The sequence below is a fragment of the Talpa europaea genome (assembly GCF_964194135.1).
Source record: "Talpa europaea genome assembly, chromosome: 14".
Classification (NCBI taxonomy): domain Eukaryota; kingdom Metazoa; phylum Chordata; class Mammalia; order Eulipotyphla; family Talpidae; genus Talpa; species Talpa europaea.
Genome location: NC_140082.1, coordinates 26,854,728 through 26,878,801, shown reverse-complemented (window position 1 = coordinate 26,878,801; position 24,074 = coordinate 26,854,728). Strand labels below are relative to the sequence as shown.

General features: G+C 39.3%; 1 protein-coding gene across 1 annotated transcript in view; it reads right to left on the bottom strand.

Moving 5' to 3' along the window:
* Positions 1–1,935: 1,935 nt before the first annotated feature.
* CUBN (cubilin) overlaps positions 1,936–24,074 on the bottom strand; it is a gene marked incomplete at both ends in the record, with an annotated part of 226,675 nt that continues 204,536 nt past the window's right edge. Inside the window, 7 exons of the mRNA XM_084253526.1 lie at positions 1,936–2,043; positions 5,241–5,476; positions 7,256–7,421; positions 9,947–10,128; positions 11,077–11,224; positions 13,843–14,048; positions 14,416–14,578. Of these exons, the coding sequence (XP_084109652.1) occupies positions 1,936–2,043; positions 5,241–5,476; positions 7,256–7,421; positions 9,947–10,128; positions 11,077–11,224; positions 13,843–14,048; positions 14,416–14,578 (1,209 nt within the window). The remainder of the gene's footprint in view (positions 2,044–5,240; positions 5,477–7,255; positions 7,422–9,946; positions 10,129–11,076; positions 11,225–13,842; positions 14,049–14,415; positions 14,579–24,074) is intronic.

Genomic DNA, 24,074 nt, shown 5'->3' with positions numbered 1-24,074 from the left:
TTTTTGGTGTGGTTCAACATTTTATTAATGACACTGACTGTACCAATACAAACTAGTTGATTGTTAGCTCTGTCCTGGGCTCTGCAAACAATGGAGCTTCCTGGTCATGCCATTTGGGAACAGGAAAGTTATCACTTGGTCACTAAATCTGTGGAAATGGCTTTGTATGAGTTTCACCTGATAAGGAAACGGAGGATTTTTGCCATGGGACTGGCTCAGCAAGATGGAGCTGGGAAGTAGACTTCTTGAAGTAGAGAAACATTCTTTGATAGAGCTCACTTGATCACTTTATCCTCAGTGTGTGCTTAATACATGTCAGAGTAGATGCCCAGTAAACAGAAATAAGTAAATTAAATGCAAAACAGAACCAGGGGAAATAAGATGGGCCTTACTAATGAGAGTAGACTTTCTCCTTCCAGAGGAATTATTACTCTTTTTACTGTACATAAAAATATCACTATCCCAAGTATATCCATTGTCCATCCCCTAACTCACTATAAATCACAGGCTATTTCCTGAATACCTAACCTTGAAGATTTTGGAGAGCTTCTTTTTGTTCCTTTTTCCATTTTTAAATTTTCAGTTTTAAATTACACAATAATAGTGACTTCGCTTTCTTCAACTTGGTCTACTCACCTCCTGGATATTCTAATATGGCTCATGAAATGCATGTCTCTCTGACTGAAAATGACTCTTGTAAATTCAAGACTTCAGTGGTGCAATCACACCACCCTTTACTGTTTGATAGCTGCATATGTTACTCTTGCATTCAGATAATATTCCCATGTGATTTCTTATGTTATTGTTAAACTTTCTCCATATTTGGTATCTTTATTATTTATTTTAGAGAAAAGAGTGAGAGCTGATGCCTACTCCTACCAAATTTCATCTTGATAGTTTCAGTCCATTGTTCCTGCCTGTCAGGACCCTATGGATTGGGTGGTAGTATTCATGATTCTTTCCAAAAGGGTGGCACCCATAAAGGGTGGCATATCTATCTATTGATAGATAGATAGATATAGATATATATGTATATATAGTTATGTATAGATATGTATATAGATATGCATAGATATGTATATATACATATCTATATATATCTTATTATTGCATACTTGAAAGAAGAAGACAATTTTAAAGTGAGACTAATTTATTTATGTAACTCTGTACTCCATACATTTGAGTACTGAATTAAGCTGCGGTAACTTCCCACACTTTCATTTATTCACTTGGTCCCATGTTCTTAGTAAGACTTGATTTTGCCTGTTTAACGTAAAGCCTCTTGCTTTGTTAAAGGTAGCAGAAAACTTCATAAAAGTGTTGCTTAACAGTTTATAATTTTACATACTATGTTGTTAACTGGTACTTATAGAAACTAAAGCACCGAGATATCAGGTAAGCACTTAACTAAGTAGGAGAATTAGTTCAATTCAAATGCAGGCAGCATGGCTTCAGAGTTCCTATTCTGAAAGATTCATGCACTTTATCGAAATATAAATATACAACTTGAAAATTTATGTATGACCCATAGTGAAAGACTTAATTTCGATGAGTAAAAATTATTGACACATCACTAGGTACAATTCAATAGTTTATTACCCCTAATTTGACGTTCAGTGTGGAAACTCATACTTCTATTTTATCATTAATGTTTGAAAATTTACATCACATATCTCATAATAATTTCCAAACCTTTTAGAAATTTTAGACAATATCAGCTCAAAATATTAGAACTAAGAATGATGTACATAGCCAAGACAAAAGAAGCTACAATTCACATTGAAAAAATGTACAAATATCAACTCTAAACATACTTTGTGAAGAACATAAAAATTCAAATTATTCTCAGTGGCACAGGCAGGCGGTCATGTTTCAAGATGGCAGAGCCCTGCCCTGGCTCATCCAAAGTGCTGAGTAAAGACAGTGGGTCCACACTTAACTGTCCCAAGTCAAGCGGATTGCTGACGGGAGCACTGCATACTCGGCATGAAATTTTATGAAGACTCGATGTGAAGAAGCTTCAAAGGGAGCTATATTAGTATCCTAAAAATTTAAACAAGAAGAGTAAGTTATACTTTTCACAAGCATGAACTTTTTTCTAAAGTGTTGGCCTAGTTAAAAAAAAAAAAAGTACTATTGAAAAGCTTTATAGAATTTATGGTAAACCTGCATATATTTCTAGAAATAATATTACTAAGAATTAATGTAGATACTTTAAAAAAGGATATTGCTGGGCATGGGGGACGGAGGGGAAATTGGGCCTAACTGCTAATAAGCACAGGGTTCACGAGCTAAAATTTATTGTGCTGACAATACCTACACAAATCTAAAAACTAAAAGTCACTGAATTGTATGCTTTTAAGTATGGCTGTAAGGTCTATTTGTTGTATTTCCATAAACTGTCATAAAAATCCCATTCAAGTTTTTACTAGTCTTAATTTTTTTGATGGGGACATATACTTTTATTTGCAACTAAAATGAGCATATGAGCAAAGTATACTACCTTCCCCCCTTAACATCTATAGTTTTCTTTTGAGATGTATTTTCATATTCTTTCTGTGAACAGTATACATACAGGCTTGCATGTATGTGTGCATGTATGTGCTTGAAAGGTAGTGCATGTGTGTATGTGTATAGGGTAGGGGATGAAGAGATGCAGCTCAGTTTTCACTCATTTAGCAATCATCCATTTAGCAATAATACATCAAGAGACTGCCATATTCAGGTATTACTGTTAGCAATAAGGATATAAAAAATGAACCAAACTAACAAAAAGCTCCGCTCTCATGAAGCTTATATTCTAATGAGAGGAGGTTAACTATGAACCAAATAAGTCAGTAAAACACGCAGTAGTTTGGAAAGTCAGAGAGGCAAGGTGCATCCCAACTGGGTCAAAACTGGGTCAAGGTTGTAGTTTGAGGCACTGCTCCCCTATTCTTCTGGGCCCCACTGTCTCATTCCTACGCAAGAGTCCTCAAAATACAGACCTTTTTCAAAGACAATAAATTATTCAAGTAAGTGAAGCAGAGAGGTTTTTTCCTAAGAGCTTTGTCTAGATATAGGCAATATTTTACATTCTTATGTACCTACACTTTTCTCTTCCATTTAAATGTGCTCCCAAATTTCCATTGGTTAGTCTGTGTTGACAAACAATGTGATTCACAGTGGACACTTAACAGACATTTACAATTCTCCTTTGATTCTCTTCATTTTTCCTATTTTCCCTTCATGTTTCTAGGTGTTCAGATTCTGTGACTTATCTTGTACAGGATTTTCCATGAACAATGACATTTATTTTATCATAAAAGGAAACATCATTATGCGACTATAAATCTTAAGGAGGCACTACTGCTCTCACTCTGAAAGTAAACTGACTTTAGTGGACTTGAAATGCTAAGGAAATTGGTGGTATATATGATATAAAAGTGAAAACAATTAAAAATGAATCTGTGTCCACATTTATAAAAGAAATGGGAAAATATTGTGAACACCAAAAATTTTAAAAAAACTGACAGATCTATTTACAGACTTCAATTTAATATGACATTGGTTTAATTAGGATAAGTTCTCCTGTCAGAGTCATTTTCCTTTTTCTGCAAAGTCCAAGTAATTCTTTTTTATTCCACCTCACAAGATAGTCACTGCAGGGATCAAATGGAGTTTTATGTTTGAAAGACACTCAAATCAAAATATAACAAGAGCCATGCAGGGCCTTCCCTGGTGGCGCAGTGGTTGAGCGCTGGGCTGGAAGCTGTCCACAGCCTCTGCAGCACCGGTTTGATCCCCAGCCACTGGCGAGGGTCCCGCATGGCGTGACAGACCTCTCCTGCTGCACCTGCTGCTCCCCTCAGCAGTGTATTTCAGTCAGTCTGCCTGCTCTGCTTCCCGCTCTGGCTCTGGTGAATTCTCTCACCCTCCTGCACTTCTGACTTTACCCAGTGCTTGTATAAATTAATAAATAAATCTTTAAAAAAAAAGAGCCATGTAGACATAAAATAATTGAATTATTCAAGTGATCTCTTTTCCTCCCTTTTGACATACATACAAATTTCGAGTAAATGTCAACACTGAATCAACTTCTAAATCTGAATCCCATGATTAAGTCATATGGTATCTGTTGGTCAGGTAACCAAAATTCTCCCCAAGTAATTCACTGTATACAGATATGGCTACTGGAGAGTTTATCAAAATGTCATCTACAAACCAGAGGGACTTCATGAAATAAATTAGGCTGTACCAATGTGATAGAACATCACCCAACCATCAAATATCTAATATTTTTATTGGAATGGTAAATTACTAATAAAACATCAGTAAGTGAAAAAATAAACACCACAAAACTGTGTGAAATGTGTGTATATGCAAATATACTCAAGGAAAGGTATATATACTCAAAGGAAATATTCTCAAAGGAAGACTATCTGGGAGAATCCCCAGTCTTTTAGAAAATTTTATGTATTTTCTGATATTGCTCATGGTATCATTTTTCAGTTGTATAAACAAGCTATATATTAAAAACTATAGATTCCTTGCAGATGTAATTCTCTCTCCAGTTTGATTAGAGAGCCCAACTGAGTAGTGAGCACATAGCGAGATGCTGATATCCTCTGATATCCTCTCATCAGCAAAGTCACATTCCTGTGTTTGAAGCTCCACATGTGTCCACTTTCAAGGACAATGAGAGGCAGGGGGGGCCAGATGTGAGACTCCATGTCAGAATTCTAACTTGATATTTAGGGAAGATCTACTCCATCAGAATTTTACAAAAACAAACTACTAGTCACCAAACCAATCTTAAATATTCCTGTGTATTTCTTCAAAGAATTCCTGCAATTTTTAGCAAGTAAATGAAATGGAACTAGACCTACAAATTTTCTCCAGTTCTGTTCCTTTAGAAATAAACGTGTGTATTCAAGCCTGCGAGGTACATTAAAATCACGTGTGAAATTTTTTAAAAGCAGTATGTCATGGCTCCACCCCAGGACAACTGAATTCTGTAGATACTAGTGGGAACTAGAGAAGTCTGTAATGATAAATAACTGCAAAGGTGATTCTAATGCGTTTACTATGGTTAATTCAACAAAATGCCCACTAGGTGGCACTAATGCTTCCCCAAAAAAGTAATGGCTGGCAACTATCAAAACGTCTACGTACTTTAGATTGTTCACCTTCGTACTACATGTATACTGTCATGATTTAAAAATAATAAATGGAAAGATGCAAGTATCTGTTTTACTCACTGCTCCACAATATGGTCCAGAGGATGGAGAATTAGCATCTGGTCCATCATAGAGTATGAGATAGTTCTGGACACAGTCTCCAGGATCGTCAATGCTGACAAAGAAAAAGTTGATGGTGACAAGCCTTCCCGTAGGTGCAATGACTGTCCATTCGCAGTGCGTGTTGTTTGGGTAAGTGCCTGGGTACCCCGGGCTGGTGAAGGAGCCACTGTCTCCATAAAGAGTCCCGCCACAGCCTGCAGGAAAGAATTGTAGGAAGTTTGATTCAATACCAGAGAAACCATCCAGTCTGCTTTTGTGCATATCTGAGGCAATAAGGCTGTTTTCATTTTCTCAAGGTGCTGAGACAAATACTGGATAGTGCCACTTATAGGTGGAATATAAAAAAACCAAAGGGTCAGATCAAACCAAAGTTGAAAACTAACCGGGAAAGCTGATCACAGAACTAAGGAATCCAGAGGGGATGAGAGAGGGGGAGTGGGAATAAGTGGGGAGATTCTGTGGTGGTGCACTGTGGGTGCTTTGTGGGCAAGTGCACTATGGCAATAACACCTGAAGGGGGGATCCTATACCTATACTCCCCAAATACAAATGACAATGTAAAGCAACATTACCTCAATATATATATGTATGTGTATATATGTGTACACACACACACACACACACACACACAATAAAATAAAAAGAATAGTGGAGGCAGAAACTCTTTCCCTGTTCCTTCTTTAGGCTACTTCCCTTACCACCTTCCCCCGCCCCCTCCAAAGATTCCTTTCCCTGCATATTGTGACTTAGACTTCCTCTAGGCCTCTGCTTTGTAAATAGTGGGATGAGAGCACAATGGGAAAATTAAGAAATTGATAAGGTAACAGCAGGAGAGAATATTATAATTAAAGCTGTTGTGCACTTTTGATGGTGCAGCGTTCTCCACATGCAGCAAGTTGAGATAATGGTGTCAGTGAAGTAGTCAGATGTGAAATTCCAGGTATGAAACAAAAGGGAGTATATTATTGGAGGTTTTTGCAGTAATTAGTTTACTACAAAAGTGAGTTCAGCAGAATTAAAATAGATAGTCCCAAGACTTACAGGCTTCAGATCAAAGTTAAGTATCATGTTGAATTTGTTCATTTGTCTGTGAGTGTAATTATTTATATTAGACAGCCGAAGGGATCCAGATCACCCGCAGAATGGAAAGGAACTGCATGGAAACATTAAGAAGCACCAAGCTATGTCTCCCTGAGTTGAGTCCAGTTCTAACTCTGCCCCACAGAGCTGTGGCTTTGGGACAGCTTCTTAACCTTGGGGATTTCTTTCTTTCTCTGTGAAACTAGCCCCTTGGACATAGCTTTTTAGTTTCTTTTAGGAGCCAAGATTTCATGATCTAAAACTGTCCTGGTAAAACGCTTTCCATGTCCCTTAGTTGATTTAAAATGAGTCTTTCTTAGCTCTCCTACTTTTAAAGTTTTTTTTTAGCTATTTGGGAAAAGTTTCATTAAAATATTCTTCCTCTCTTGAGTTAAATGTATTGACATGACTTAAATTTCTTTCAGTGATGTGACACAGCCAAGCAAAAATGCAGAAAGGCACTGACTGCCCTGAAAAAGCAATTAGCTTCCGTTTTTGCCCAGAACAGACAGTACTCACAAAGGCCCATCTGTTTAAATAGTGACACAAGAATTAGTGAGTTATTTGGCCTTTTTGGTAACTTTTTTTTTTAGTTCTCAGAGAACTACCTTGAGGGTCAAACCAAAGTTAAAAACAAAAATGACAAAATCTGAATTTATAAATGAATTGTTAAGACACTATAGACTATTTATGCATTCTTTAATATATATTAATATATAGAAACAGTGAGTAAAAGTGGAATGAAAAGAATCCCTATTTTCATTAGAAAATTCTTTTTATCAGAAGTAATTGAATGTACAGCTGGCTAAAAAAATAAGGTCACTTTTCCCTTCCTGATGCACATCTCACGTGTGTCTCAGCCATGTCACCTTCTCATAAAGTACAACTCTTACCAGAGGGCGATGAAGTCCAGATAATTTCATAGCCGTGACTGGAAACTGCACTGTCGGTCTTAAATCGGAGGTGGAGTTGATTATTTTGGGAGAAGAGGGGATTTGGTAGTAGAGTGCCACAGTACGTGCCAAGGAGAGGCGAACTGTTCTCGCTTCCATTTCTCACCTTCAAAAATGAGTCATTAATTATTACAGTGAAGCCTATGATTTAGACTCTTTTCCCCAATTTATCATCGCTGTATATTAAGGTGTGAAATAATTTGAGTGACAACTTTCTTGGAAACACTTTGTCTTTTTATGTAGTTAAGAATGAAGGATTTCTGAAAATACAAAAGTCACCTCCTGAAACAGAGAGAAACATTCCATTTATAGATCAAAAAACACTTACACTTGGATTTAGAAATATCTGCTAACCTCCAGTAATGACAACTCGGAGCACTGTCCCGTGCACTCGGTGGGCTATAACCACTAGTTATTCTCTGCTTTGGGGAGACATATGGAGGAATGTAGTTTAAGTGAATTTTAGAAAGATGAGGAGCAGGGGAGTAAAATATCTCCTGCTCTGTTCCAGTCAACTTTATTACACTGTATTCACTATAATGAGCTTTAAAAACTGTGTTTTGGGCCTCCCCGGTGGCATGGCAGTTGAGCGCTGGGTTGTGAAGCTGCCCGCGGCCTCTGCAGCACCGGTTCGATCCCCGGCTGCTCCCCGGCCACCGGAGGAGGGTCCCACATGGCGCGCAGACCTCTCCTGCTGCCCGCTGCTCCCCTCAGCAGTGTGCTTCGGTCCTTCTGCCTGCTCTGCTCCCTGCTCTGGCTCTGGTGAATTCTCTCACCCTCCCGTGCTTCTGACTGTACCCAGTGCTTGTATAAATAAATAAATAAATAAATAAATAAATAAATAAATAAATAAATAAATAAATCTTAAAAAAAAAAACACATACTACATTAAAAAAACCCAAAAACTGTGTTTTTCCCCTTGAAAACTGCCTGACTATAAAAGGGGATATGAAAAAAATACAACATTCAAAGTACAATAAAGTTCAAAATACAAGGAATTTCTGCATGGGAAAAGGACAAAACTCAATCAACCTATAAAATTTCTGATTATTAGATGTATTTTAAAAACATCCTGTAGCTGAATTGACTTTTTTTTTTAAATTCATGATGTAGAAGAGACATGTGTAAAAACAGGAAATATGTGTGGTGTGGGGTAACCACACTGAGCTCCACCATTCTACCCGCCCTGCTCCTATTATGCTCACATAATTAGCCTCCTCCTCTGAGAAGGGACTCTTAAGAAACATCAAAGAAATGTTATCTAGGCAATGTGGAGTTGGAACCAGCTCAACATATATAAAAGCTGATTTTATTGATGTAAGTATTCAAAATCTTAAGTTCCTCCATTTCCTTTATATTTTCACAGTTAAAGACTGCTGGTTGTCCTGAGTCACAGAGTCTCTTCAGAGGCACAGTGAATAGTCCTGCTGGGTGGTGTTGATCTGGCAAGGCTCCTTTTAGGTGTATGTAGCCAGTGGGAGAGATAATGTCCTTCTTGGATTATTTTGCGAAGTGTTTAAACACTGTGGCCTGACCATGGACAGGTGGCCAGCTGTCCACCAGCGCACAGAGAGAGGGGTGCCATCCTCAAAATGGGGGACAAGGGGCCACCTCTCTACTCTTGGCTTGGGTCTTTTTCCTCTGGATCCTCTTTCAGAAAGCTGATGCTCTGAGATGAAACACAAGACATCTATTCCTGACAAGTATGTCAGAGAAATCGACTCCTATTTCTTTTTCTCTTAGTGGGATGATGCAAGCAGAAGGTGAGGGCACTGAAGACAAGTGCAGATGCCCAGTGTGATCCAGAGCTTGGCCATAGTGTGGTAGTGGCAGTTGAATCCTTGGTAATAAATTTCCACTGCTGCCAGAGTTCACACGAATGGAGTATTGAGGCTGGCGGGCATGGCTGCCATGTCACATAAGACACAGTCTTCCCACCAAAGCCCAGACACAGTTGCACTCCACAGGCCTCAGATGCAGTTTTCTTTGTTGGCTTATTGAACAGGACACTTCAGACATCTCTTTGGGGTAAGGAAAGGTAGCCAGGAGGGGTAGCTCTCCCTCACTGTGTGGGAGCTCTAGCCTTCACTTCTCAGTGGCCAGAGGCAAATGGCAAATGTAACTCCAGTCAACAAGGGTAACTCAACAGGGAGCTCCTGTACTTCCAAAATACTAACATAAACCAACTTCAAGAAAAAAATTAAGCAAACAAACAAAACCAATGGTCAACTTAGCCTTAGATGAAATAAGTATAGTAACCCTGTGACTGAAGTGACATGATTATTCTATCCTTTCCCTCCATTTCCTCCTTCAAATTTTCTCCTTTGAGAAGCTTTCCCCCTACCCTAACTGGCTCTGTTATTCCTTTCCACATTTTGTGGGAATTACCTATTTCTCCTCTGTCTTTCCCATTGTATTGTGACCCTCTGGAGATCCTGAAAATGTCAGGTCCCCTATTGGATTTCCAGGGCATCTAGGAGCTACTAGGTAAATATGTATGGAATAAAAAATAATGAATGAATTAATAAAACAAGAAAGTGATATACAATGGCCTCTACTAGAGAAAAACGTGAAAAATCTTCAGTGATCTTCCGTCATGTAGTATTTAAATGATAGACAGAAGCAACTTACCTCCAAGAAATCATGTCTGCATTCACTTGAGTCCTCGATGCCAAATGAGTGAAAGAAGAGGGAGATAGTGTGATTCTGTGGGGCTGTGAGGATAATCGTGCAGTCCAAGTTATTGTTGTAATTATCTGGCCAACCAGGACTCTTCAGGTTGCCAAATGCCTTGTTATATTCTCTGTTGCAATCTTAGGGGAAAATATTCATAATTAATGTATGCATATCAATATTTAGTGCCCTTTCAGCCTGATAGGAATAACACAAAAGAGTATTAAGTCTGAACATATTTTAGAAGACAGCTAATCCAGCCTCTTCATTTCCCTTTCGCGATAATTAAGATCCTCAGAGGTGAGGTGAATGGCATGGAGAACAAATACAGTGCAGTGTCTCGTTAACAGTCACATTAACGTAAAATGCTCCCATGTAAAACATGAACCATGAGCACTCCCCTTTGAAGAATATTCTAGAATTCTCTGCACTTTTCTGATCATATTGAGCTGGAGTGGGCTGACATTTAGACTCTTGAAGGCTCTACTTCCAATGCAGAGTTTTTCATGAGAATTTCTCTTTCATTGGTGAAATATTTATTTTTGATAGAACCGGAAAACTGTTCTCCTTTACCATTTTTGGTAAAAATACCCAGAGTATTTTGATTTGTTTATTTTAATCAAAGACAGCTTTAGTTTTAATCAAGCTTGAAATGAACATTAAATAAAGTATTCTCTGGAAATAAACTCTTTTATAGCAGTAAAATAACCCATTCAAGACTTCTTGGTTTTTACAAAATGGTTTCCTAAGCTGTATGACTCCTGCATGTGACCAGGTTGATAATAAATGAAGTAACTGGTGCATTTTAAAATTAACTAAATGAACTTTGAGGAATATGCTGGTTTTCTAACCATTTTAATTACTATTTTACTTTTTATTCACACTGCCTCTTGACACAAGCTTAGTAAATCACTATACTGGGCCCAAGTTTAGTGAATTTATCTCAGATGGGTGTGAATTTATCTCAGTTTTATCTCCAATGAATGTGAATTTTTTAACAAACCCTCATGTACTTACAGGAGCCAAATCTAGCAATAATTATCATGAAAGCAATTATTAGGAATAAAAGATAAAGTTCCAAGGCTCACCTGCAATCTGATAGGTAAAACCAACTCTAAAGTTTTGGTTAAAAACTTCAGATTTGAAAATGACAACTGCAGTGCTCATAGAAGAATATAATGTTGGTACCACTGAATAATTTCTGCCACAGAACTGAATGCCTGGATTTGCATTACTCTGAAATGAAAAGGAAACCAAACTTCATTAGATTTAACTCCAGAAGAGAATAAGCCAGACCAGAAATCAAAGTGCACTTAATAGCGTGGTTTAAATAGTCAGCCACGATAAGCATTACAGTGTATGAAGCATTCTGCAGCCAGACACACATTGATCTTGGGATTGAGAAACGTCACAAATTCTCTGAAAGGCAGGGGGTGGGAGGTCAAGTGTCTGCTGAGACCATGAGCTGGACATTTGCCTCCTAAAAACAAGACCCTTCCTCTCTCAAGCTGCTACAGAGCTCAGGCACAGGCAGGCTGTCAGAGATCACTGCAGTTCTTTTCTTGGCTTTCTCAGCAGTCCTTAATGCCTTAAAACTAACTCAGCCTTTACCCCTTAGCAAATCTAGCCAGAGCTTTGGTTATACTGGCCTCCCTTGAGGTAGTAAGGTATGTAAGGCAGCCCTGATACTCCTTTGTAAAACTTAGGTGGTCCTTATCAGCTACTGAAGAGAGTAAGATAAAGGCTACCTACCACCTTGCAAAAACAAAACAAAACAAAACAAAACAACAATTCATACCAAAGTGAGGACATTTATCTTCCTCTTGCTCACATGTAATCCTTTAATACCTGTCATTTTTGGGCACCTGCTGAAAAGGCCCAGCCCCTACTCCTACTTGCCAACTCCTGTTATTGGTATGTTTCTGCCCCTCCCTGCTTTTGCTATAGGCTCCATCCTACGATTGAACTTGAACTGAATGCATCATTAGCCTTTCCATTTTGTGGCCTTGACCTGTGGAAGTCTCCTGGTGGAGGTCATTCTGGCCTCCCACTTCACAATTCATTGAGTAGGAATGGCAGTGGGGTAATGGAGGGATGGGCAGGGGGTATTTTCCAGGCTCCTCACTGCAGTATCTACAGGAGCATCTATCCTTACAGGAAGAGAGCTCTCCTTTGAGGAGCTCTACATCTGGTCAAAAATACTCCCTGACCCTTCTCATCACTTTCACTTCCTTTTACCTGGTTACTTCCCTTCATTGATGCAAGACTTGTGGTGTATTGACTCACAGCCACTTTCTGCACCCCTGTTCCTTTCTTAACCCTTGGAGGTTTGTGTTTTTACACTTAATATTCTAGTTTGCATTTCTTTCGTCCCTAAGATAGGTCTGTGGTTCTTAGCCCAATGTCAGCCATCCAGGCAGACCTGTTTGTCAGCTATCATGCCTCTATCACTTCACTATTTTATGATGTTCCAACAATATCTTCTCTTTCTACTCTTGGGCACCTCATGAGCTCCAGATTCCCCCAGTCATCAGTTAATATTTCTCTTTCCTCCCTACTTATTCAGGCTGAAACCATTTGTTCTTTATTTGTTCATGACAAATATCAGGTTTCATTTGAGGTTAATCTAGCTGCTGTGGTGATCCAGAGCTGCTTTCCATCTTGTAAGTAGTAGTTCTGCAACTTGTGGGAAGTTCACCCTGATCTAAGTGTCACGAAACAAAGGGAAATTAAAAGAGCTTTAATTAAAAGGCCTGTTCTATCTAGCAAGGATACCACTGAAGAATCAGAAGCCTATCCTGAAATCCACTACCAATGGAATGAATGATAATGAAGATAACCAGGTACCTTGACCTCTATCAGAGTCTAGGGTGTATCTCAGTGTCTATGATTCACATAAAACTCAGCAAACTCAATGCCTTCTCAGCAGCCAGCACTTCTCAGACCTCTACATAGGAAGGATCAGTTGAACTGAATTCCCCCTGCCCAGCAAGACACATTTGTAAACCAGGGAACCCCAGATATATTATGACAATCTTAAAAATCTTGGAAAGTGTTGGATTGCATTCTATCACCATCATCACATATGGGTTGGACCATGACACTCTTGGAATGAACTGGAGTCCCTGCCCCTCAAAGTGCAGAGACACAGTGCAGGTATTCCCCACTGTTCCCCAAGTATCTAATCTTAGTTTATAACCCCTCAATTTATATAGCTCCCTGGATAAATTCATTAATTTCATTATTTTAATTATCTACTACATGATGACAGCATCCAAATCTTCAGACGTTCTGTTAACATCACATTATTATGGTCAACTGTTTCTTCATATTACCCCATTGGCAATTCAAATCTATCTTTTTTTTTATTTTTGACCAAAACAAGTTTTTATCTCCTGTTACTATGGAGCCTCATTAGACTGGTACCAAATGACCTCTTAACTGATTTCCTATACTGGCCATTTCAACTCATCCTACACACAGACCCCACGACTACACACGTGTTGCCCCAACATGGCCCACAAAATGCCCAGAGCACTAGTATCAGAACACCAGAGATACTCATCAAAAACTCAGATTAATGGGCATTACATATGGGATTAGTCTCTGTATACATTTATCAAGACTCCACATGTTTCTTTAAGCATGTAAATGTTTGAGAGCTCCTGACCTACAGGGACCAAGATCACTTTTCTTAATGCCTAGATAGAGGATTTTGTATACAGTTGAAAATCACATTAAACCAGAAATAACTTTGAAATCTTTAAAAAATAATAATCGTTACTTCAAGTATTCTTGCAAATATTAGCAAAAAGGTCACTAGCCATGATTGCCATTCATCCTGTAATTATTACCTCTGTTGAGTCCTGAAACTCTAAGTAATTCTGGTCGCAGGCTGGGGAGTACAGATGTAATGCCCACAGGGTTATCTTGACCTGCTGATGAGGAGGAGCTTCAATGACCCAAGTGCAGATGGATAATGGGATAGCTGTGTTTGATGAATTGGGTGATGAAATACTCTGTGGGGTCCAAGTTGCATTATATGATCCACCACAAGGCACTGGGATGTGAAAAAAGAAACAACTTATAAGACATTTTACTCATGTCTATCACATACACACAATATTTAATATTCTGCCTTCCCTACCCTTCCAGCCCAAAGGAGCTCTATTGACAATATTCCATTTAAGGATTTAGGGTATATATTGTTAGCTAAGTATTATACCAAATTTGTATCACTGATTAAACACAGAGTAATTAACCTGGAATTCAGGAATTGACATTGAGCTTAGACAGTAATTAACATTGAGGTTAGTGATTAACATTGAGTTTAGTGATTAACATTGAGTTTGGATATAAGCATGGCATTTTTAGTGCATAAATACCCATGTATTTCATAATGCATAAAAATGCCTCAATATACTCACTGTCCAGGATGGTATATGTAGCATTAAATCCTTCTCTTTCTAAGGTTAAGTCACTGACAAATTGAACCGTAAGGAAGTTACCAGAAGAGATGAAAGGAGCAGGTACAGTGGAACCACAGAATGTTCCAGCCAAGTTGGTATTTTCACTATCCCCATCATATAACTGAAAGAAAAACTATTCTTTAGTTCTCCATCATTCACAAAGAAACCACATATTTTACAAAAAAAATAGGCATGAAGTTGCAATAGATCATAATGAAGAACATACATGGGTGTGCCTAGAACTAGTCATAATTTAGAAATAGAATTGCTATTGAATTAATTATATTGTAATGATTTTCAGTAAAAACATGATAGGATACCTAAGTTTTCCTTTTCTTTTCCATTATATTATTTTTTATTGAGGTAACTTTAGTTTACAACACTATATGTGATTCAGGGGCACAGATTAAGACCTCAGATGTATGTCACCATCCCACACCCACCATCAGTGCAACCATAATCTTCCACCATAGTCTATTGCGGCCACTCTCCTATTTGCTCCCCACCCTCCCACTCTGAGTTTTTTTTTTTCCTCATGGGAAAGTAACATATATGACTTTTTAAATGTGTCATTATAGTCAACAAACTCTTCATCACCTCTGCTCTCCCTAATGCTGGTCCAGCCAATGCAGCCTCCTGCATGCATTCTTATTGCCACCTCCCTGTAAAACCTCCTGATTCTGCTCTTTCCCATCTAGAGTCTGTCCCCAATTTATCAGCTCTGGGATACAATTAAAAATGTAAGGTCACAATTCTGGTCTCAATCTCCCCACCTCATCCCCATCTACTCAGTGCAGATAGAAGCCAAAGTCATTGCAACAGCCTTCAAGGCCCCAATGAATCAGCCTCCATTCCCACACAAGCCCTTCCCAGTCCCATCTCTTACTGTCTCCACTTGGTTGACTCTGATCCTTGAGCAAACAGACTCCCTCCTGTTTCGTGGATGCTGTATCTGGTGTTCCCTGTGCCTGGAACATTCTATATATCCACATGGTTTACTCTCCTACATTTCTTTAGGTCTTTACTCAAATATCCCTAACTTGGTAACGTATTCCCTGACCATCCTATTTAAAATGTAAACTCTCCAAAACTCCCCCTCTCCTTCCTTGATTTATTTTTTCTCTGGAACATGTATTACCTCCTAAATGTACTCTACATTACTTGTTTATTTTATTATTTCCCCCTTTGAAGAAAATGCAAGTTCCATAAGAGCAAGGCTGCATCCCCAATTTTTAGAACAGTGTCTTGGTATATAAAAGACACTCACTAAACATACCAATGTTTTGACTCCTGCCACTTATACTATCCACCCCCCAAACCTGTTCTCCCCAGTTTTCTTTGTATCAATAAATGATTCACACCTAAAATGTTAGTCAACCTTGAACTCTCTCTTTTTCCTTTACCCTGTATCTATTCCACTCTACCTGAAATAGGTCCCAGAGTGCTCCATCCCTACTGCTACCACCAGCACTATCCTTCTTTATTATTGTAACATCTCCATGGTAAATCTGTTTCCATATAGCAGACACAATATCTCCACTGAGGATGTTTGCAAACCTAAATTGCATGCGCCTGCTCTGCCTGAAATGCACCTAATATAAAACCCAAACTCTTTATGGCGGTCTTCAAGCCCTTACCTGGACTGGCCAACTCTCCCCTCCCCCTGCTCCCACTCCCACTTCCCAGGGTTCTTGGCCCAACCCTCCCACATTCCCTACTCTGCCTGCCAGAAACACCCCTTCCTTAGCTATTGGAATGTCAAGCCAACAGCTCCAGCAGTCTCAACTCAAAGGCCACTCCCCTCAGCAAACCCAACCATATCTAACATCACTACCCTCATATCTCCCTGTCCTATTTTCTTATTATAATCAAAAGATACCTTATTTACTACTTATTTTCCTATTTTTGGGGGGGGTGGAGGAGCTGGGGCAGTGACAGTGAGTATTATTTTGAGTCACCAGCATCCAGAAAAATTCCTAGCTAAACAAAACCCTCAACACATGCCTGTTCAAAGACAGGGTGTTTGGATTTCTCCTAACACATTGCTAGAAAACAGTTTTCTCCAGCCAAAGAATCTTCATAGTATTTCTAAAACAAGTATTTTCATGTAGATTCATATATTGAATTTATAACAGAACTGTGGTGTGTTATAAAACTCTGAATAGCCATGGCCACTGACATTATTTTTAAGGTAGGAATTTATAAATTAGAAACAGCTAAGAACCACCATTTCAAAATGATCAGAAAAATAAATAAATTTTCCACTAGATGGCACTGTCTCTCCTACTTAAACATCATTTCAGTAAATTTAGAGATTTTGGTTATCTAATCCTCTCATTGTATAGAAGAGTAGATTTGCCAAATTTTAGCTAATATACTTTTTCTGATAAACAAGTAAAAATTTTGTTATTAATCATTGCTGTCTTTATGATCATATTCACATCAACAAGCATTTTCTTTCTTTTTTTTTAATTTTTTTTTTATTTATAGAGGCATGTTTTTATTTATTTATTTATTTGTTTGTTTGTTTTGTTTATACATGCACTGGGTACAGTCAGAAGCGCGGGAGGGTGAGAGAATTCACCAGAGCCAGAGCGGGGGGCAGATCAGGCAGAAGGACCGAAGTACACTGCTGAGGGGAGCAGCGGGCGGCAGGAGAGGTCTGCGCGCCATGTGGGACCCTTGCCCGGCGGCCGGGGAGCAGCTGGGGATCGAACCGGCGCCGCAGAGGTGGCCGGCAGCTTCGCAACCCAGCGCTCAACCGCTGCGCCACCGGGGAGGCCCTCAACAAGCATTTTCATTCTATTTACTGTGCCAGACCTCTGTGCTAGGTCCTACCTACACAAGAATATCTAAAGCACTTTCACTACCTAATTTGACACTGAAAGGTTAATAATAAATAATAAATTAAATATACATACGTGTGTGAACTATATATTAAGTGTAGAAAAATAAGTGCCACAATAAAAATAATTAAATGTCTTAGAAGAAGCCAGTTGATGGAGTGGGATAGGCCTGACACATCTGGTCATAAATATCAGCCTTTCCCCTTCACGTCTTTTTTTTTTTTTTTTAAGATTTATTTTTATTTATTTATACAAACACTGGGTACAGTCAGAAGCGTGGGAGGGTGAGAGAATTCACCAGAGCCAGAGCGGGGAGCAGAGCAGGCAGAAGGACCGAAGCACACTGCTGGGGGGAGCAGCAGGCGGCAGGAGAGGTCTGCGCGCCATGTGGGACCCTCCTTTGGTGACCTGGGAGCAGCCGGGGATCGAACCGGCACTGCAGAGGCTGCGGGCAGCTTTGCAACCCAGCGCTCAACTGCTGCGCCACCCGGGAGGCCCTGCCCCTTCATATCTTGAGGGTTTTCAGAGCAATAACTTGCATGGAGCTGCCATCTCCTATAATAATACCTTCTTCTGAAATACACACTGGAGGACCTGCCCAAGATTCTTCTTGAGGAGGTGTTGCTCTTTTTAGAAACATGTAAATGGACCACCTTGGTTTGCTTCCTTTCTTCATCACAGATTTACTGGCAAACAGATAATGCACCAGGGACATTACACTCTATTAATGAAAATCACTTCGTGTTGGGGTCCATGTCTTCAGACTTTTTAAGGATCTCATTGAGAGCTACAAAAATCTTCTACTAAATCATCCACTGTGAATTTTCTCTGGGGTGGCTGTTTTGCATTTTCCTTTCCTCTTGCCTCTTTTTCGACTATGAGTTCCTGTTCAAGTTCCAATAGCTCCTTATTAGTCAATTCCTCAGGAACAGCATTCCAGAAGCTCCTCATTATCATCCTCATCCACACACCAGTTGCTTGCCATCTCAACCCGTTGCCTACTGATTTTGCGACCTCCTCTTCCTTGACAAATTCTTGGACAATATGCATGAAGCTTTTGAGTGTCTTCTTCCAGATGTCACTCATACACTCCTTGTGGATACCACTCCAAGCCCAAGCAAGATTCCTGAGGCAGCCATAGATGTTTTAACCCTTCCAAAATTATATCACTGTCCCAGTAACTTCCTCAGTATAGCCTGGGCATAGATCCTCCTCAGAGACTAGACCTTAAAGACTCTTCTAATGCCTTGATCCATTGGTTGAATCAAAGATGTGGTGTTTGGAGAGAGAAACACCACTTTGATATAGCTATGAATATTACTAATAGGATGAGGATGTCTGGGAGCATTACCAACAGTAAGCAAAATCTTGAAGGGTAACTTATTCTCTAAAAAGTACTTCATTTTGCAGGCAAAGCAGTTCAGGAGGACATCTCGGAAGAGCAGGTGGATCATCCATGACTTCTTATTGCTACTGGAGTACGCTGGCAGTGTGTGTTTACTGATTGCTTGAAGGCCTTGGGGTTCATTCTCCCTGTGCTGGATGACAAAGGGTTTTAATTTGTAGCTTGTGTCATTGCCTCCACATATACCGTTATTCTGTCCTTTAAAGTCTGGCATTGACTTGGCCTTCTTATGGATGAAATTCCTTCCAGGCACTTATTTTCAGAATAGAAGCCTTCATCCATGTTGAAGATTTGCTCTGGCAAATAATTTTTCTCCACAGTTAGTTTATCTAGAGTTTCCAATTTTTTTCCAGCTGCCTTTACATCAGCTCCCAGCAACTCACCACTCACTTTCACATTGTGTAATGAATAATGACTCTTGAATTGTTTGAACCATGCAAAGCTCACAGTAAGTTCAACATTGTTCTTTCAACATCACAAAGAAATTTTTGCTTTGGTCATGATACACACGGTGCTGAGAGGGTATGCTTCTGGGTCTGGTCTTCAATCCAGGTCATCGGATGTTTCTCTATATCTGACATAGGCTTGTCTCGAATTTTGTTACTCATTGCTTTCAATGATGCAGATCTTTCAATAGCTCCTGTTCTTCAATAGTGTAGCTAAGATGGAATGGGGCAGGCTTGACTGTCTAGCACTGACCATCACTGATTTTCCATTTTCCTAGTCCTTCATCACTTTTACTTTTGCTTCCAGGTCAATTACTCAACATGGATTCTTACTGGCAACATTAGCAGTGAGTTTCGTTCACTTAAACGACCATTTTGACCAAAACAATATGAGATTAAATCAAGCATAAGGGGAAATGATGCCACCAAGTGAAAAGACAGACATGAGATGCATGAGGCTGGTGTCAACATAAAATTCACAACACTGTGAAGGCAACAGTGTCACTAGGCAACAGGACCACCATTGCATATGCAACTGGTCATTGACCAAAACATATTTATGCAATGCAGGACTGAATTGAAATCTGCACTGTTTCCTATATTTTTATTTCTTTTTTTTTCACTGCATTTAGTACATTATACTGATTTTTTTTTAATTATGTGTATGGCTAGGGTATGGCATCGATGTGATTTTCACTTCACGTGGTCAAGGAAGCATTACAAATGGCTATTCCAACAGGCACTGAATGGGTTGAGAAGATGGGAAATGTTAGGAGGGAAACCTCACCTTTCCTCTTACTCCAGTATTTTCTAGCAGAGGGATAGCAGTTAAGGCCACAGTCCTCAGTCCTCTCTGCCACTTCCCTCACTGTTTACCACTAGAGAAGTGACAACTAAAGATCAGCAAGTTGATGTCAAGAAGCTAAGCACACACTATGTAGCTTGCTGCCTTTCCTTGTTGGGGGAAGATTATGTCCTGAATGAACTTCACCCACTGATGTTTTATGGACTCCATTCCCACCTCCATGCCAAAGAGATCCCAGGCCCAAGGGCCACAAATCCCATCAATGCCATGAATCTGCATGACTTGGCTTCCCAAAGTGGGTACTGCTGGGAAATAAGGGTGGAGTTAAGCAGCTGGGCCAGGTTTATAACTGAATAACTGCAGGCCTGTGCTCGCTTGGTGTGGCCTGCCCTCAGTGTGCTCCCGGGTCCCAGCTCAGACTATTACCAGTAGGAAGCATTCACCAATCAATCTCTCTCTCTTTCTCCTGGGTTGCCCCTCTTTTCATTTCCCTTTTGAAAATAAACCTTTTATTAACTTTCCTATGTATGCCTGCAGTTGAGTCTTGTACTAAGTTGTTTTAAGTGCATGGGTAAGGACTTACACAAAGGTCACCCCATTTCATTTTGGGGCTGCTTTGTAACATCCTCACTCCCTTCACTTTGGTAGGCAGCTCCCACAGGAATCATGTTTTAGTGATTCTCCTCCCAAACCGGAGCCAATTATTCCATATAGGTGTACCCTTTCCTGCTTTACTTTTCAATTTCTCATGTTTCTTATTTGGCAGGTAATGCAATAATATACATGCTTGCATGTCAGTCTCCTCTGCTTTACAGCCTCTTGAGGAACCAAGAGGTTCCTCAAGTGTTAAAGGTATCTTTAACACTCCACATCTTTCATGTTGGATACCACCCCACACAGAATTATGCAACATGACTCTTTATGGAAAGCATGTTATTTAATCTCAACAGCAACTGCTCAGTTAAATACACAATTCACTACATCCTGCAGTGATCCTAATACTTTCCCAGCCAACCGTTTCAAAAACAATAGTGATCTAATTATGAATGAATAACGGAATTGGCACATTTTCACTTGCATATATTTACCTACTAAATTGAATGAAATTAGCTTTTCTAAGAAGCTATTTGATTTAATATCTGAGAAACCATCTAAAAAAAATCAACTGTCCCATTTATCACAGAGGATCTCTTTAATAAATATGCCCCAGACTGTTCTTTGATCTTGCCACTCTGTAATAATCTTGAAAAGTTGCCAATTAAAGGGACTGGTTTCCCAAGAAAAAAAAAAACAAGAGAAGTTCTGAACAAAACATTTTTTCCAAAAGGACATTTCATTTTGAAACTAGAAAATTCCTGTTTGTGATACTGCTATTTCTGTCCTAAATGGCTTAAAGAAATTCAGAAAATTACTAATTGTTTTATTTATTTTTTTTTTTTAATTTTTTTTTTTTTTAATAGAGGCATGCTTTATTTACTTGTTTGCTGGTTTGTTTGCTTGTTTTGTTTATACATGCACTGGGTACAGTCAGAAGTGCGGGAGGGAGGGTGAGAGAATTCACCAGAGCCAGAGCCGGGAGCAGAGCAGGCAGAAGGACCGAAGTACACTGCTGAGGGGAGCAGCGGGCGGCAGGAGAGGTCTGCGCGCCATGTGGGACCCTCCTCCGTTGGCCGGGGAGCAGCCGGGGATTGAACCGGCGCCGCAGAGGCCGCGCGCAGTTTCGCAACCCAGCGCTCAACCGCTGCGCCACCGAGGAGGCAGAAAATTACTAATTGTTTTAATGATCTTATCGCATCACAGTCATAGAACTTGATCTTGGGGATAAATCCAATCAACCACTCCCTTAACAGGATCACACTGAAAATATTCCATTATGAATTTACATTTATAATAATGATATATATATAAATTAGTTTTTAAAAATACTTTAAGAAAACAAAATCCCACAGCCTTCATGCTTGTCTGGTGGAAATAAAAGAAGAAAATTTGTTCTTTTCATGTATGCTGAACACTCTAGCATACATTATCTTTATTTTTAAAACAGCCTTGCCAAATACATATGATTATATGAATTTTTTAATAGATAAGGTGATGAGTAATTGAGGAGATGTGGATATTTACTGGTGGCAAAATTGGATTTGTGTCCATACTACCTGTCCTCAAACTTCTTACTTTTATGTAAAATCAGGATCAGTCTTGATTGTTTGTTTCACTGCTGCTCTGGCCATTTTGGCCTCATTTTAGAAAAGAATTCAACCTGACATTACGTGCCTTGTTATCTCTAGTTTTTCGTGAACTCCCTCTGCCAATACTCTACTTAAATGGTTGTCATCCAACCTAATGAGACTTTTCTTCTTCTGAACCTTTCTTGGACTCTAATTTGCAATTTAATAGTATTGACCACATGTCCTTGGTAAGAGAATCTGCCCCATTGACATCAGTGATAGTGCCACTATTCCTGGTTTTTACATTTTCCCCCCTACCACTCAGCTGTTTATTGTCCTGCCTCTTTTTGTCCTCACCAACTGCTTCCCTGTGTACATATCCTAGAGTTGAATGGAGCTTGGCTTTCTAGTTCCATCATTCTCTTCCAAAGAAAACATCATTTCTTCAGATGGAAAGAATGCTCTTTTGCTATCTCCTCCTCTCTGTTTAATCTGTTGTCTTGCTGGAACACCATTCAATTCTCTGCCTACAAGCAATCCCACTCATCTGTCCTACAATCACCCAAACAGAACCAATACCTGTCAAACCTACAATCTCCTCTAAAAAATACTGACAATCTTCTGGCATGCCAGGTTTGATGCTTATCACAGTGAAAATATAAGATACTGTACAATTAAGTACTCAAATGTATGTTCCATCTATGACTTTCCCTTCCCTCTCCTTTAAAACTGATTTCTATAAAATTTATAATTTTTGAATTGAAAAGTTCCTCTCGCATCAAACTTGTCATCTTCACCATCTTTGTATATACAGTTTCAGGCCCCGTACTGAATGGTAACCCTCCCTGGGGTTCTGACTCCAGAATGCCCCCCTTAAAATCCACATAGACTTCTGAGTCCATATTTATTTCCTTAATCCTTAAAAATTGCTCTTAACAGGGCCTCCCCGGTGGCGCAGCGGTTGAGCGCTGGGTTGCGAAGCTGCCCGCGGCCTCTGCGACACAGGTTCGATCCCGGGCTGCTCCCCGGCCACCAGAGGAGGGTCCCACATGGCACGCAGACCTCTCCTGCCGCTCGCTGCTCCCCTCAGCAGTGTACTTCGGTCCTTCTGCCTGCTCTGCTCCCCACTCTGCCTCTGGTGAATTCTCTCACCCTCCCGCGCTTCTGACTGTACCCAGTGCATGTATAAACAAACAAACAAATAAATAAATAAAACATGCCTCTATTTAAAAAAAAAAAATCTTAAAAAAAAATGGCAACATTTAAAAAAAAAATTGCTCTTAACATATCACTCACTGGAAAAACTTCAATCACTTATTTTCAACTGCATAAAATCAAAATTCATTAGTTTGAGTTTTCAAGAACCTTTATAATCTGGGTATTTCTCTAATTAGTAATTTTATTTCTTGCTACTCTTTGCCAATATTCTACTTCAATAAATCCAGCCTGAAGACTCTTTCAAGAACATGCACATCCCAACTACTATGTCTTTTTATTTATATTAACCTTGTTTAGAATGCCTTCTTGTCCGACTTGACCCAGCTTTCTCTCACTTCATGAAGACTTTTGATTACCTCAGATTGTCGTGAAATTGTCTTCCTTTTAAATGTGCCTTTAAGGCTGGATTCAACGTATTAGTTAGCACTTAGATGCTGACTCTCCTGAATGCTGATTGCAGATTTACATGTATCTTTTCTTAGATGTTCAGTCAGATTTAAAGTCCTCAAGGGCAGAAATCTTGCCATACTTGCTATTTCCATTCCCAGGGTAGTAGTATATATTGATTGTTACTACTTACCATTTTTAATCTGAATTCATATAACTTGATAGAGTGATAGTAGTCATTTAAAAATGAACAGGAAAAAAAGGAATAGAAAAATTTCTTGATTTACTTCTAATGAGACTTCAGAACAAGCATATTTTCTACATCTACAGGTGTTATGAAAAGCA